The sequence below is a fragment of the Neolamprologus brichardi genome, chromosome 11 (genome assembly GCF_056152115.1).
Source record: "Neolamprologus brichardi isolate AB-2024 chromosome 11, ASM5615211v1, whole genome shotgun sequence".
NCBI classification, from domain to species: domain Eukaryota; kingdom Metazoa; phylum Chordata; class Actinopteri; order Cichliformes; family Cichlidae; genus Neolamprologus; species Neolamprologus brichardi.
The window spans coordinates 2,180,581-2,197,278 of NC_142114.1; the positions used below are offsets into that span (position 1 = coordinate 2,180,581).

A 16,698-nucleotide genomic window follows, 5' to 3' on the forward strand; every position below is an offset into this window, starting at 1 on the left:
TCCAGGTAAGAGCACTAAATGACATGAGCGGGAACACTGCCAAGAGTGAAAGGCCAAAACACACACACACAGACTGAATCTGCCTTTGGGATACTTTCTATTTTAATTCAGCGGAAGTAAAGCACATGGTCAAATGGAAGGATAACTGCAGAGACGAGCTGGAGGAAGGATAGGTGGAATTTGCTGTGCAATGTAGCTTATCATTTCCACTTGACTTATCACCAGGAAACTTTACAGTGGTGAAATAAATAGCTGTACGCAGCTGTTCATCCAGGTTCCTCCGTTCCCCTTCCCATGTTACTTCACCAATCCATTTTCTCCACGTCTGTTTCATGTAAGCCATCTTTCTGCTTCTTCTCTCTTGCTCAGTCATTTCTATCTTTTACTCTTCCTCCACCCACAACCTAATCAACCCATCCCTGTAATCAAGTAAAGATGTCCCTGATCAACCAGCCAGAGCTAGTGCCATGGCCTGGCTCCCGGCACATGGAGACCTGGTACTCATTATCATTGTACTCACTCCCAAAGTTTCTTTCTACACCCTACCGGTCCTATCCCCCCACCAACGGCAGATCTGGAGTGATGGCAAGGTATTTCTATTTTTTTCACTAATCTGAAACTCACCAACTCAAACTGAGTAGTGCAAGTCGATACGGCTACCTGTAACCCAGACCTTTTAGACTGGAACTCGAAGTTATCCTTCTTGCATGTAAGGCCCATGTCTGAAATAAGGTACTAACCTTTTAAATAACGATGATCAACAAAGTATTCCACTAAACTGTGCATTACCTTTATATACTTTTAAAGAAAAGTTAGATTTTAAAGAAAAGTGAATAAATTCCCTCTTGCTCGTAACCAGGATGTCATAATGTATGAAAATTTATTGTTAAATATTAAATTTCCATTTCTATATTTAAGCATTCCTTAAGGAATGGTGGGAAAAAGAGTAAGTTTCCTCCTTTTTATAGTGTGAAATGATTACAGGCCACTGCTATCTATCAGGGTTTAGTACTGTGAAGAGACAGCCACAGCATCTGTACAGCCTCCAGTGTTTTTTTTGCAAAAGTTAATCAAATTTCCACATATCGAACAAAACGTGTTTTTTTCTTTTCTAGAGCTGATCATCTGTGAGAAACAGAGACAGATGTAGGAACATGTGATTTCACTAGGCAAAGATGACATAAAAAGAGGAAACTTTAACCTCAAGAGGGAAAGAAAGGCTTTTAGGTTTTACAGACTAAAGTGTAAATTCTGTATTTATGGATTAAGATGTGACATCCGATAAAGACTTCCCTCAACCATATATACTGTAAAGTGAAGGAAAAACATAAATGTCACTCTTATTTTAAACTGCCAGCAGCGTGCCAGCAGGGGCCATGGGTGACTGGGATTTTCTTTTTTAAGGCAAGAAATATAAATATTGAAAGAAATGTGGTGAAACCTTTGTCACCAAGCAAGGGCACTGAAAAAAGTACATTAACAGCAATGAGATTCACATATACGAATGATTTAGCTGAAAACACTCTGATGTTTGCCCTGAATGTAACAAATATTTTAAACTGGCGACTGTCAGTAGAAGGCTTGTGCAAAGAGCAAACGTCCAGCCTGAAGGCTGAAAGGTGGTGCTCGCATACTTTTAAATAACAGGCCTTAATGTGAACAGGCTGCAGGGACTCACAGACTGGCCCTTCTCAGGTGTCAGCCTCTATTAGCACTGGAGAAAGTGGAAGATCAAGGTCTAACAGAGGTATACACACACGCACAAACACACACACCCCTCTGCAGAGTAGTGTGGGAGATCAAATACGTTTTACTACCCAGGTTACTGTGGCTTTTTGGTGAGGTCACGTGTGATGCTGTCCCCACTTTGAACCTGGCGTTGGTATATGTGATTATGCGTAACCACCAGAAACATTGTTTTCATTCCCACCCCCTCCCCTCTGAATTCTCTAGCTGACTTTCATGCTTGACACTTGACAGTGGAAAGCCTGTGTCTGACACAGGTGGCAATGTGTCAAATTACGCGGGGCCTGTATGTGAAGGGCATGTGTTTCCTTCTGGGTTCGGAAGGGCAAACAATATTTTGGGGGGTACCTGTTGCTTCCCAACATTACAAAAAAGTCACTCAGATGACTTGAATCAGAGAGGGTCTGGATGGTTCGGAGGGGCACACCCTTGTATACAGTAAATGACAACATTTCTACAAACTCTGGTTTGACAGAAACCAGGGACAGAGAGCAGTGTTTCCAATTTGTTCAAGCTAATCTATCACCTGCTCCTTCTTTACAGAGGAAAGGCGAATCTCGACTTTGAGTGGTAGCAGTTACGATTCTGGACATGACTAACAAAAAATGAGCAGGGAGGGAAAGTATGCGTATTTGTGTGCTCACTGGTTACTGCTCGAGTTGAAAAACCCCCCGATCCACTCAGGACTTTATCGTCTATGTCTCCACTGGTCAAGCCTTGAACTCAAGTAGTTCTGAAAAGGCTGACGTTCTGTAAGCATCGGCATTAGTTGTGTTTATGTGAGCGCGCGCATGTATTTGATGAGCAGCTGCTGAGTGGGGGTCAATGCTGAAACACCATCCAGTTTACAGTACACATGTTACAAGTGTTTCCCACTCAGCATCCTTGGGAGGGCCGCTTTGATTGGTCTTGCTGAATAAATGCTGCTGAAATTGCGAGCATATTGCTGTAAACACACAGCAAGATGTGGCCTCACGGCTGTCTTCTCTCCGTCTGTGCTGGGCTGAGATAAATTAAATGTGAAGAACTGTCAAATTAAAGTCGGGGCCGCCAAACATGATACACATAGCAGCACCCACATAGTTACAGAGACTTACACACAAATAAATCACCTGTAAAAACAACAGGAGGAAAAATGAATAAAAGGCTAAATGCATTTGTTCTTCATAATCCAGTTTTCAGCTAGTCAATCGTAGTCAAGGCATTTCTTGAACTACTTAGTGATTCATTCATGAATTAGAAAATAATTTGTCAGTGTCCCGTCCAAACATTTTGTGAATAACGGTCTTCTACAAAAACAACCTCCGGTATTGGGATTCTTCTGCTCTGTGTAACTTCTTCCTTTTCTCCCCCGACCTTGAAGACGATAATTATCTTCCCCAGAGGGTTATCCAACTAAACAACACAAAGCTGAAAGTGTGTGTATGGATGCATGTGTCGGAGTGTGTGACTGTGTGGTTGAAGGGGTGAGGAAGAACCAGTAGCATGTGTGGTCAATTCTCGAAATTTCCAGCAGAGCCTGACCCGGAGCAACCTCACACTGAGCCTGGATCCTGTCTGAGTCATGTGGTATGGTTTTGTGTGTGTGTGTGTTTGTGTGTAAAGAGAATGAATGTGAGTGATTGTGATGCAGCTAATCCTACTGAGAGAGAGAGATAGCTCATCGCTTTATTAGTTCAAGGGAAACACCTGACTGTAATTTCACATTATTGGCATCTCCACTTCAGCTGCACTCAGGCATCAGATATAACTACAGTATAATTATCATTAGAGACATAACTCTGTTCAGTGAAAAGGACAGGGCTTCTATAAATAAATCTACACTGAGCCATATACACTTTTTAATAACCTAATAAACAAATAAACTGAATCTATTTAATCCACCATGCACCTGAGCGATAACTGTTCCTCTTTCTTACCCGTTTCCACAGACAGATTAAAGCATACCAATGTTACTCTTTCCACTCCTTAATGTACATACTGTGAAGTATCATTTATTACCATATACCTTAAAATCTTTTAAAACAGTTATGCAATCTGGACTTGTGTAAAGGTCTCACTCATTGGTTAGTGGCGTCACTGATGGATCTGGTTGTGTTTGCTTGTACTGTGTGATTGTTGGGGTGTACATAGAGCTGCATTGTATTGTGTTGTGGGCCTCTAGGTGGACAGAGCAGCTAAGGGCTTTCAGCTGACAGCAGGAAGTAAAGTGTGTGGGAGCAAGGGAGTGATATGCTTTGCTAAACTATCATCAATAACACCTACAGTCCATCCTGTGCTCCCTGTATACACGCACAGTATATGTTCATGATTGTATGCATGTGGAAGAAAGACGGGCTATATGTCAAAGTATGTCTGTAGTTAGGTGTCAGTGCGTATGCATCTGCAACATCTGGCCTGGGTTCAGGGAGCTGAACTCTGGAGGATGTTCTGCGCCTACACACACTCACAGGGATAAAAAGGTTGTGCACACTGAGACTCAAAGGCCCACTCACACTTTTATTTATTGCTCTTGTATTTGTGTAGAATGTCAACCACACCCTTAGGTCAAAAACCTTAGCTTAAAGCTACTCATATGGATATCATATCAAGCTAAAAATAGAGAACCAAACACAGTGACAGGTAAATTCAAAGAAGCATGAGACTACGGACACCTGCGATATCAGTGGCTTTCTGAAGCAAACATCCATAAGGTTACTTATAACTTTCTCATCACGTGCTCACACGTGTGTTTACTCGTGTGCAGTATATAGAAAACTGGCTGTGAAATTGCTGAGTTTAAGGATGACAGTTTGAACTGCTGTTATAAGACTAAACACAGAAAGAAAAACAAGAACTTATGGATAAAAGTAAAGTGACTAAAATGAACCCAGAGCTGAAACTGGATTTTTGGATGGTATTATACAGCAGAGGATTTTGTGCAAGTCAGTGCTAAAAATGAAGCATGTTGTTGTTTTAACTAAAATACAGCGCTGTGACAAAGTATTTAGCCCCTGAATTTTGTGCCACTTAAATGTTTGGGATCATCAAACAAATTTAAATCCAAGTAAATACAGAATGATGATTTCATATATTGAGGGAAAGAAGCCATCCAAACCTACTGGGACCAGTGTAAAAAAAACCCCAAAAAAACCTGCCCCCCTTTGTTAAATCCCACCCACCTTTTTTGCATGAGTACACAAAAGTGTGTGCGTGTGTGCACGATTCCCACCTGGTCCATTTAAGAAATCTTTAATCTGGAGGCAGAGCAGAGGGGGAGGAATCCCCGTTTTACTGTCCACCTCTCCTGCTACTGTCTGCAGCCAAAACACATTGTAGTCCAGAGATTCTGGTAGAGTCTTTCCTGGGTCTGAACAAAGCGAGGCAGATAAAAACATGAATAGAAAAATAAAAGGTCATACATGTCAACATCAGGAAGTTTCACATTTAGTAGTTTGAGTGAATATGACTCATGGGGGGAGATGGAAGTCAATTTGTCCAGGATCTACAGTTAAATCTACAGCATTTACCCTTTAAAAGTATCCCCAGCCAATCAGTGGAACATATTTACTTATCTCTCTCACCTAGACACTTGTAGTCAGCAGCTACTCCTCTTAAGGACACATCAAACACAGACAGCTCCATCCTCTGTTTGCGGTGGTGACAGCTGAGAAGGGCAGAAGGTTGCATCACCTGTAGGTACAAGAGGGGTTCCAACACCTGGTCGCCAGCCCCTCTTCTCCCAGGCTGCCTAACTATGGTTACACCAAGTGCTTGACGGGCTGAGGAGCGTGTCGGAGTAGGCAGGCCATCCAGGGAGAGCAGGCTGCCTCTCAGCAGTGGAGAGGCCGGCTGGGAGGTGTTGCTGTTGAGGATGTCCTCAGCAGTCAAGCCAGCAAGTGAACTCTGGGTAGCTGGAGGCAGATCTGGAGTTGGGGATGCCGAGGCTGAATGTGACTCAGACTGGAGGCTGGTCTCAGGCTGGTTGAGGGCACTCTTTCCAACCTGAATCAGATAAAAAGGAATTTCTTACTACTGCAGCAGGATTCCTATGAAATCACTGGAATTTGAGGATCTTACTTTGGTTCTGTTGACCTTATACATATCAAATTGGGCTGTTTGGTGCTGCTTATAAAAACTTGAACCAAAAAACATAATGTGCACTCTGTGTAGATGTGAGCAAGTTTAATTTATCAGCTCCAAATGCACAACACGGTTGTTTGTTTGCTTTTCTATCTTGAGTGGGCTTATGTTGAACTGGTGCCCAGATGTCTTTGAGTTCCACATCTGCTTAGACTGTGGGAATCTTTTGAAATGATTTATCAGCATAAATACACACACAGTATATTAATGTTATTATGTGGACAGATGAGCATTGATGGTCCATGTTGCACTATATTAAATTGAGTTGTTATAATTTAGACTGTATGAAACTACTTTTATCAGACACACAAAATAATTACAAATTCTATTTTCAATTAGACAACTGTACAAAATCAACCTGCTGTAAAACTCAAACATTATAACTCTTATAATAACATAATAACACTGCATGCTATCGTACATGTTTTCTATTATAATTCTCGACACGTGGATAACAAAGAGATCCAGAAACTGATGCGTGCAAGAGCTTCCATGTGACAAGCTTTTATTATTTACCTTATCCCCAGGCTGCATCTTTTCCGGTGTGCCAGGAGTATCCGACAGAGAGGGAATTGCCTTTGGAGGGCTGGAGCAAGCATAGGTCATCACAGACAGCCTACTAGCGGTGAGAAAGATGTCAAAGGGGATAAAGCTTAGGTTCTTGGTAATGGTGGACTTGTGGGAGGGTCTGGCAATGCAGTGGTGACTGGCCCCACTTTGTTGCTCGATTTGCACAATACGGATGCGAGCGCTGTCGCTGCCGAAGCCGCTGTCCTGTCCAGTCCCACTGTGTCGCGATGAAGAGTCAGCGCCCGCTACGGGGTCTCGACCACCTCGCGTCTGCTCATGCCGACGCAGCTGTATATAAATACATTGAAGGGAAAGCCATGTTGACACAGATGCATATGTTCTTGGCAAAAAAAAAAAAAGTGCAAAGGTTATTAGCATTAGCAGGACGAGAATAGGAGCGTTGTGCTGCCCAGAGCACAACAAGGTTAGCAGAAAATTAAGGCGATTAAAAGATTAGTAAAACAGCAGTGCACCATCACTGACACACTTCCTAAAAAACTTGAAAAAGACCAAAATGCTATTTTTCAAAAGTGTAAAATCCATCACTAGAATGAATGCAAACCAACTGAACTGGATAAGCAGAGGAGGATGGATGGATGTACTAGTACCTCCACCCTTGTAAGGGTGGACCTGTTGTTCACTGACATGCAAAGAAAGAAAACCATAAAAGTCTAGGTAATGTAACTTAGCTTTATCATGTTTGCTTTTTGTAAATTGATAACATCTATCAGCAGCTAACGTAAGCAGTATGGCTACTAACCTGTGCAAGCCATGAAATTATAAGGTAAAGAGTGTAAATACACAATAATAATTACCACTTTATGATAAAAAAAATTATGGTTTAAAAAAGAGAAGTCTGTTTGCAATAAAAGACATGACCTTATCTCAAACCAAAGCAAGCTGGTGTGTTAGCATCACCATGGAGATAAGGGAAGCAAATGAAACTGGAGAACATTTGCCGTTTTGTTTTTTTAAATCTGTAAATCAGTTTCTTGTGTCGGTCCTGGCTTTATGAGAGAACACAAATCAAATAGCTCATTTGATTGAATCCATGGACAAATTGACCAAAGAAGGGAAGCATCGTACAGCCACAGAGACATTAAAGGCATGCTCTGGGACTTTTTACTGTGGTCTAAAAATCCTTTTGCACTTCTTACAATATTGGAAATGTCTACAAAAAAAGAGCCTCACCCCAGCAAATCAAAATGTTTTGTGTAGTTACTGTGGTATTGTGTATGAAGCAGCTGAGATTTTATGCTTGGCTCCAGCTAACGGATGTCGGGAAGGTTCCAGCCGTTGTGGCAATAAAAAGCTTGCAGTGACAGATGATATAAATCAACGCGAGCACTGTTGCTGGATTTCAAGTGACAATGAAAACCGGCATCTTTATTCTGCTACCAAAGAATGCCATCTTCCAAGGCTACAAAGAAGCTGCCATTAGCTCCCATGGGATAGATATGAGACAAATAACTAAAACTAAATGCTACCTACCAAATCCCTTACTGGACATGTTTCCAGAACTGACATATATATAGCTGGAATATCCAAATGATTTGACTTTTTGAAAAAATTCCCAAATGTGTGGAAACATTTCTAGATGCTAAGAAAAACTGTTTGGATCACAACACACAGAAGCACTTTGTTAAAGTGGAGCAGAGGCTGACGTAAGAAAAAAGGAAAAAATGAAAGAATGCAAACAGGTCTCATGTAAGCATATAAGGTGGGTCTGGTGTGTTTGACGACTACTTCACATCAAAAAAATCCCTCCTCTTATACTGTACAGGTTTGTTAGACGCAGCATGAGTAGTCAGTTACTCACCAGTTCCAACACCAGTTACACCATGACTGAGGCCTATCCCCAGTGTTTCCCATCCATGTAAACAGGAACAGCGTCAGTTTCGATTAGCTACTGCTGTCTTTTGAAACATGATGAATTGTAAAACACAGGAGACAGACCCAAGGTGTGTCCCATTCTCTCCCACCCTCATCTGCTCCAGTCTGCACATGGTTGCTATTACAGCATGTACTCTCAGCTGCCCCCTCTCTTTCTCTGCATCACTCCCTTCCACACACTCCAATGAGAATTTTAAATGTATATTATTGCTGTGGCGGAGATAGTGTTTCAAGACCTCCAGGCAAACACTAAACCCACTGGCAGCACATTAGACAAAATACTTGACTTATTAGATATTTCCTATTCTAAACAGTGTCATCAAAGGCTAAGAACAAGAGCCATATAAAACGCAGCAGCATGCCTGCCTGCCTGTTCTGTTCAACTGGGCTCATGTGTGGGGCTTCCATAGGATTGGCCTAGCCAGATCCCCTTCCTTTCTCTGCCATAATGAGGACAGGATGTGTGCATTTCTTTTCTGTAGAAATGTCAGATTTTCCAAGCAATGAGGAGGAGAGAGAAGGCAGAAAGGGCCTGGACTTGTCTCCATGTGTGTTAAGTTAAGCGAGTGAAACTTGCATTGAGGTAAGGAGGTATTTGAAAAGGTATTCAGCAAAGGCAAAACATCCCCTCCGAGGAGCACCCGACATTGGAAGGGACAAATAAGCTGCATAGCAGCTGGGAAAGAGAGCGAGCCAGCAGAACCTGCCAGACGCTCTTTATGCTTTTCTCCCTTCCCAAACGTAGGCCGTACACATGCATTTACAATTACAGCAAATACCCCATCTTCTCTTTAACCACCACTACTAGCAGAGTGCCCCCTAAGCAAATTTTTGGTCTATATTTAGATGTGCTTACAAGTGGAATAAGGGATGATGGGGAACACAATCAGAGCCACGCAGGAAGAGAGACAATGAAAAAACGTGCCAAATGCACAGTGTTCATAAGTTCGTGCATTCAATCAGTGTATTCACAAACATGTACGCATAAACACATGAAGTCAGTGGCTATTCAATCACTTTAACTTGCTGCTTCTTCTTCTTGCAGCTTAGTTAGATCCCTATTGTACCTACTAACTGGAAACAAACAGCATGTATACAAAGAAAACATATACCTCTATATGCATTAACTTTATACCAATTTATTCAATTATTGAGGGCAATAAATTTAAAATACAAACATTGACTGTAACTACAGGACCAGTCCCAGCTGGAATCCCCTTTTCCAGCTATTACTTTCTATTATAATATATAATGGCTTCACTGGAAACGCTCTTTCCAGATCCCAATGCAATCTTCCTCTGAACTTAGGTGATCGTGATCATGAACGTGCAACTACACACACATACACATCCCTCCACACCCGAACCCCCACCAGCCAATCGTGAGGTCATCCCATCAGAGTCTCCAGGCAGAGCATTCTGGAAAATGAAGGATAATCCCCAAAGTGTGAAACCATGAGTCTCCTGAGTGCCAATCATATCACAGTGCATCTGTGTGACTCCTGACCCCATTTCTATCAGTGTAACTCAGAACAGCTTGCTGAAGAAAGGCTAACACTCGGAAGCAAGTGTCACATCATCCAAATGCCACCCGTTCACAGTGCTGGCTGGCTAGTCAAATATGACAGCATACTTTTTACATTTGAATATCACATATGCAGTTGATGCTTTCCAGATGAATGAAAAGAAAGTTGCCATTCGGGATCAGGGATCAGGGAACATGAAAATCTGGATTTTTAAGATGGTAGGGAAGTCCATGGTAGTCGACAGGAAAGAATAAAATAAATACGATCCAAGTAACAAAGGTGACTATTATTCCTTTCAAGACGGCCCATTTAATAGCCACATATCCAAACTGTAGTCCAACTACATTCAGGTTCGTATAATACAAGGATTCCCAAAAGTTCCCAGACTGAAATGGTGCAACAGGATAAAACCCCACAAAAATAGCACTAAATGAGACTAAAATTCCTTTATCCCCAAGCAATACACTGGCCACGTTTGAAGCAGCCTGGATGAATGGCTGATGAGATATGTGTAGAGCACTCAGAGAGGCATACAGAGATTTCTTGATTTATTAGTGAAATGCTTCAGCTTGAATTCCTCCAGTGAATGACAGGCTGTTGCAGTAGCCATGGCAGCCAGGTGAGGTCAGCTTAGGGAACTGAGCCACTTTTCATGCATTTTTAGTAGAAAAATGGTTTATCACATTTTTCCCATGTTCTCTTGTAACTCCAGTAGAATTCCCATTGAAAAACACGGGAAGTCATTACTAAATCTTTCTGACAGCACTATTCAGTTTAGCTACTTGCTTGCAAAATGCCTACATTGAAATTAACTTCTGTATCTTGACTACATCAAAGTTTATATGTTAAGCCCCTGCTGTGCTACCCACTTTTGTTTACCAGAAGCATAAAGCTGATAGCAGGCCTCTGTGTTATTGTGCACATGAAGGAAAACTTCAATGCAGCAATACCTCATCTTAATCAAAATAACAATAATACGTTACCACATGCCATTAGAAACCACAACTCACTTGCTTATTTTCTTGAGGAAAACAGAGGAGGGAAGACATTTATAATATGAAGTCACTGCTTTGTACGCCATAATGCAGAGCAAGAAAGGGCATCAAAGGCAGTCATTTAGCACACTAAACTTTGTTTCAATAACAAAGGCAACCTGCTATGCACTTTAACTGAACCACAACAAAGAGGTAAAGGAAGGTCGTGACCCTAGAGCTCGCAAATGGATGCCGAGTGCTTCGGCGTGACTGTCGACTGTACTTTAAACAGTGTACTCCAAAGCTCAGGGCGCCAAGTGGGGCCATTTTAACAAGCTCCCTCCACCCAGTAATGCTGGTGGGTGGGTTTACTCCGCCAGGGTTTAGCAACATGTTTCTCAAAGGAACACGAGAGACAACATCCGAACCATTTTGTTTTTTCCTTCCACGCTCCAGGTCCCCAGATATCTCTCCTTACTCCATTTCTCCATCTATTGGTGTGGACCAAAGGAATAACAATGTGGGAATATTTTGCTTACCATGTCAGAGAATCTCTCGCTCCTTTGATGCCACGTGACTCACGGGGGGAAAGCAAACACTGCGGTGACAGTAATAATTTATGCATGTTGACATTCCTAAAGCACTGGGTCAGTTGGAACACTTTTCATCCGGAAAGACCGACTGGGGCAGAAGCGAGGAGATGGCTGGTCTAAACAGAGGAGCATGAGAGAGGGGCTTGTGAAACACCTAACTGAAAAAACAAAGGAAAGATGAACCGACAAGAACATGAATGCAGAGATGATGTTCTTTGGTTTCCAGCTGCCCTATAGTTTGGAAAAGCTCTGGCCCAGAAACAAAGATGCAAAATGATAAAGGCGGGAGAATGGAAAGAACAACTGTAAAGAGAGCGAGTTAATGTGGTCCATCTGGGGAACTACAGTTTGCTTCTCAACAAAGACCTGGCTCTGGAAGATGTGGCGACCAAAGCCTCTGTTTTATAATTGAACTTCAAAAACGTTTTTCTCTCATGCCTGCTCACGACATTAGCTTGCTTACAAATATTTTGCTACAAATAGAATACAGATTGCCATTGCTTAGTACATCAGAGCTGCATCCAGAGCGCTGACATTACGCAGGCTACAGTAGTGTGCTCAACACGTTGAGGCCTTCCCAGTGTGACTCCAGGCCCTCGGAGAAGCTCGCCAAACCCACCATGCCCCGCTCCAAATCTCTGGCAATCAAGAATGATTTAAAAGGTTTGACAGACACCACCCTTAAAGCTCAACAGGAGATGTATTGCTTCAGTCATCCCCGTCAGATCCACCATCTAAACCCAAATCCTCACAATTATGTCGCACCAATCAAATCTACTGCTTAGGTTAGGGGTGACTGTGAGGACGTGCAGGAATGACCCCATATCGCAATAGCACAAGCTCTTTATATAAGCAGGATGCAATGCAGTTGCCTAACTCGCCGAAGGAAGTGTTCAAAAGACGACACAAGATAATTTCTAGATTAACACCACAAGCGTGTTAGTGAAAACAAACAAAGGAGGGAAAGCGGCCCGACCGTCATGATGCAAGTATTCAGAAATGATACACAGAGTCTCTCTGCTCATCCGACATAATCTCTTGGCTGCAATCAGACACTGCTGAACAGACTTTATCACCAAATGCTTCCATCATTAATAATGAACATGATACAAGATAAACTAAATAAGCAGAGTTACAAAAGTGAAATTTTAAAGCTAAATGGAGGACTTGGCAGCTCGAACACCGCTGATAAATGTCGCCTGATGGCCTTTATGCACTTAATATGAAAACATCCATACCGACTCCGGTCCGATATACTTAAACAACTGCACCCAGGCTCGTAACATTTTACAGGGTACCTGTTTACAATAACTTGAAGGCCAGATGAGGGGGAAAAAACCATGATGAGAAGTCACAGTGAGACAGAAGCACCCTGGCGTCTGTCTTTTCTCTGAGCCGCTATGATCCTAGCCCCCACAGCAGCAGCATATTAGACGTACTTTTCTTCTGTTTTTCCACAGGGATGGAGCAGAGCACAACTGGCTCTCGTTAGGCCTCACCATCCCTGTTTATTTTTGAGATCTGTGTGGGAGCAATTTTCTAATCTAAAATACAGGCTCCAGTATATGCCAAAAGTCCCTGAGTGAGGTGAGATTAACGATGGTCAAAGTTGTTTCTGAAAGTGGGCATAAAAGTCCCTTTCGCTGAGCTACTGGGAGACATCTCGGAGCTTTAGATGTTAGACCAGTGGTGTCTCTGTGAAGACACTGGCAACGATTTTGCGTTCTTGACGCATCTCATCGCTCGCTACATTTTCACTGGCAAAGCAAAGTGTGACACTCATGGTCCCACAATAAAGAATAAAGCAGCAAAGTACCTTAAGATTTCTCATCCGAGGTTTTGGCCTAACATCATTAGCTTTGGCGCTACGTTTTCAACAAACAAACAACAAAAGAAACCACAACTGCATTGTCTTCAGCATGACCTTGGCGGTTCAAGAAAGCAAATGTCTAAGAGACTTCAAAAAGCTGCAGAAATGCCTTTCATTAAGTCGTGGAGTGTTCTTCTGAAACTTGTGCTGTCTGCCAGCCATCTCTGTATTCTCTGCTTTAGTTACAAGTTTGTAAGCAGAGAGTAACAGCAGGGGAAAACAACAGAGTCCTGAGGTGATGTGAGGCTGTTTGGAGCAGGACAGGGTGGGAGGTGTAGGAGGCAGATGCTCACCAGGTGGTCTTATAGAAGATTGGGAGCGATGCTGCTGTGATCAGCTCACGCTCCAAGAAGCCCGAACATACACGCTCACAATTTCAAAAAGAGACACAGTAAGAGCGCACCGCTTCATAAGTGAGGAGACACACACAAATATGCACTTAAGACTGCACTGAAAACTCAAAAGTGGCTTGAAGACAAAACAATCCTGGCTCTCTGTCTATTTACAGCAGGAGGACTGAAGTAATCTTCCTGTAATTTGTGCCTGGATTAGCTACGAGGGTCGAGTGAGACAAAAGCTCTCGGGTTCTGCATGTTAGGCTCTCAAAGGAGAATTATGTAAGACCCCCTATCCCCTGACTTGGCTGACCAAGAAGGACCCTGATAATGGAAACATAGTGTAGAGGACAAGGCTAAACTAACAAAAAAAATGATCTGCAGACAGAAAAATGAACATGAACGTAGCTCAAAGGCTCATTTTGGGAGAACAAACAATTTCACATGTTCAAAGTAATGATAAACTGACTGCATGGATGGGTGGGGGGATTCAGAAGCAGCTTACATGGAAGGAAACACCTGTGTGAGGGGGGCATCTGGTGATTCATTTTTGACATGTACACTGGAGCTCATCCAAGAAGACAAACTGAAGCAGGTGAAGTACAAAATCAAGCCCACGTCCTGATTATTTAAACCATCTGAGCTACGTTTTTCAGTTGTGTCTCCGGTGACTACATGGAACTTACCCGTGCATATCTGTCATTACCTTGACTTCACGTGGGTTTTACACGCTGCTATCAGGTTTCAGTTCCAGTCGCAAACTTAAACATATTCAGTTCACAAATGTACTGATAGATAACAGTTCATGTATACACGGAATAATGCTCGGTTCCTCCATCACTAACATTAAGAACACATGTGGCACAACAACTCACGCCATAATGCAGTACACATTACAACTACCCTCGTCGCTGAATGACCTCTTGTGAATCTTTCAATTAACTGAATTAAGGATGTCGCGTTTTGTTTTAGCAGAACTTAATGCTACTGCAGACCATAACGCAAAAAGACAAGAAAGAAAGAAGAGAATAACAAAGACACTACACACTCACACTTTTATTGCAGTGTTCGAGTTACTTAATCTTCCCCATCACCTGTTTTTCTAGGTGGAATCTTGCTTTTACAGGTGGATGGAAGAAAAAATACCCCCACAACTATTTCCTCTTTTCACTTCACTGGACAAAAATTCTGTGTTTTCACACTGAACAAAATCTACCATAGTGTCTGCTAGCTGGCCTGGTGCACATTGCTTTTACTAGTCCCCTGGGTTTATGACCCTGTTTCCCTTGCAGGCAGAGAGAGAGGGCACTTCTGCTCACCTGAGTTGTCACTCGATCTCTGGGTTCACGGCGGGGGCCTCCTGCCTTTCCTCAAAGGCACCATTTGTTTCCCTGCTCTAACAGAATTCCGAGCTTTGTGATTTTATCTGGAGTTTTCACGCCAATTTTGCCAAAACCGATTGAGGAGAGAGCAAATTCAGCTGCTACTGATCTCAAATAGATTGAGTTTCCAAGGGGCCAATTTAAGAATGTGCCACGGTTATGCTCTGAGAAGAAGGTTGGTTGGAGTGCAGAGGCTGGACGGGGAAGGTGAGCTGTTATGACTGGCTGTCAATTAGCAGTTGATTCACACAGAAGGGTCAGTTAGACACAGGGAAAAAAAGAAAAAGATATGGTTTCATAACAAAAGAAGGGCAGCAAGATGAACATTGGCTATGAAAATATGTATGTTTAAGATAAGCTGAGACGACACTTACTTTACAGATCTAAGGCAGCCAAAATGGAAAAGGAGACAGCTGCACAAGGAGCTTTATTTATTATTCTTCTCAGCAGCAACCGGGCGAATGAAAATAGTGCTAAGCAGGATGGGAAAAGGTCAGGGTGAAAGGAATCTGGCCCTCAGAGAGGGTTAATAGCCAGGTTGACTGGTTAAGAGCTGACCTCTCAGGAACATCAGCTCCCAGCTTTACAGACAAATTCTTTGGACGGAGACAGGAATCAAAGCAAACACCACATTCAGACGCTGTACTCTCACTCTGTAACGGCTCATCTTTGAACATTTCTTCCTTACTCTCTTCCTTCTCCTCTCATTTGGCAAACCTCTCTCAAGCTGTCTCCACTGTCTGCTCTGTTACTTTTCCATGCTTTAGATTTTTACCCTCGTTTCATGTCTCCTTATTTCTGTTGGCCAGCAGAGCACTGAAAAGATCCTCTGACACCTTACTGTCCTGGAAAGATCAGAGGTCAAGAAAGATACTCGAGTTCTCAAAGCTCAACAGCTACAAGACAATATGAAACACTCATCACAAAGAGGAGTGGCTTGGGAAACGGTTTACTTTAAACATATACAGACGAGGATTCGGCCGCAGGTCGCTCGCTGAGCCAAGCTTGTCAACAGCACCGTGGCTAAGATAAGCTGTCCTACGTGCTTTTGACATCCAGCTAACACTCCTACGTGAAAGAGAGCTACATACAGGCCATCAAGCTTCCATGCTCCCACAGTAACATTTAGCAGTATTTGGTAAGAGTGAGTTACTTTTATTTGGTTATTATACTTAACATTATGGAAAAAGATATTTGAAAGGATGTCACAGAACTGTATTCTGTTTGTTCATGTAATCCCAGACTAATGGGAGCTCTGAGGAGGCCCCATCACGAAACAGTATACATGACACTATGACATTTTATTTTAAACCATAAGACACACTAAACTCATTTTTTTATAAGGGACAGTTTTTAAATCTAGTAAGTGTAGTTGAGTGTGGCTGTGTGGACAATTATTTCAGGGAAAAAAAGCCACTATGCCTCCTTAAGGGTAGACATTTAAGACTAAACAGATGTAACAGCACAGCATTATTGTCTCCAGAGGAGGAACCCTGCCCAATAGCAGCCATTTAGTCCAGTAACTAGCTAGCTATGGAAGAGCCAACACTCTTCCAGCAAGCAGACGTGCCAGTTCCACGATGGAGAAAAGATTGAATGGGATAGACAGTGTGGGAAAGAAAGTTGCACAAGGTAAACAGAGAGAAGGCAATAATGGGTGACTGGGAACCTGATGTATTTTTTAAGAT

The 16,698-nt window shown here is 42.5% G+C and overlaps 1 protein-coding gene across 3 annotated transcripts in view; it reads right to left on the reverse strand.

Moving 5' to 3' along the window:
- vps13b (vacuolar protein sorting 13 homolog B) overlaps positions 1-16,698 on the reverse strand; it is a 297,453-nt gene that overhangs the window by 81,639 nt on the left and 199,116 nt on the right. For all 3 annotated transcript variants that reach the window (XM_087847951.1, XM_087847953.1, XM_087847952.1), the window contains exons 35-37: positions 6,385-6,726; positions 5,310-5,730; positions 4,958-5,095 (exon numbers count right to left, since the gene is read on the reverse strand). In XM_087847951.1, the coding sequence (XP_087704077.1) occupies positions 4,958-5,095; positions 5,310-5,730; positions 6,385-6,726 (901 nt within the window). The remainder of the gene's footprint in view (positions 1-4,957; positions 5,096-5,309; positions 5,731-6,384; positions 6,727-16,698) is intronic.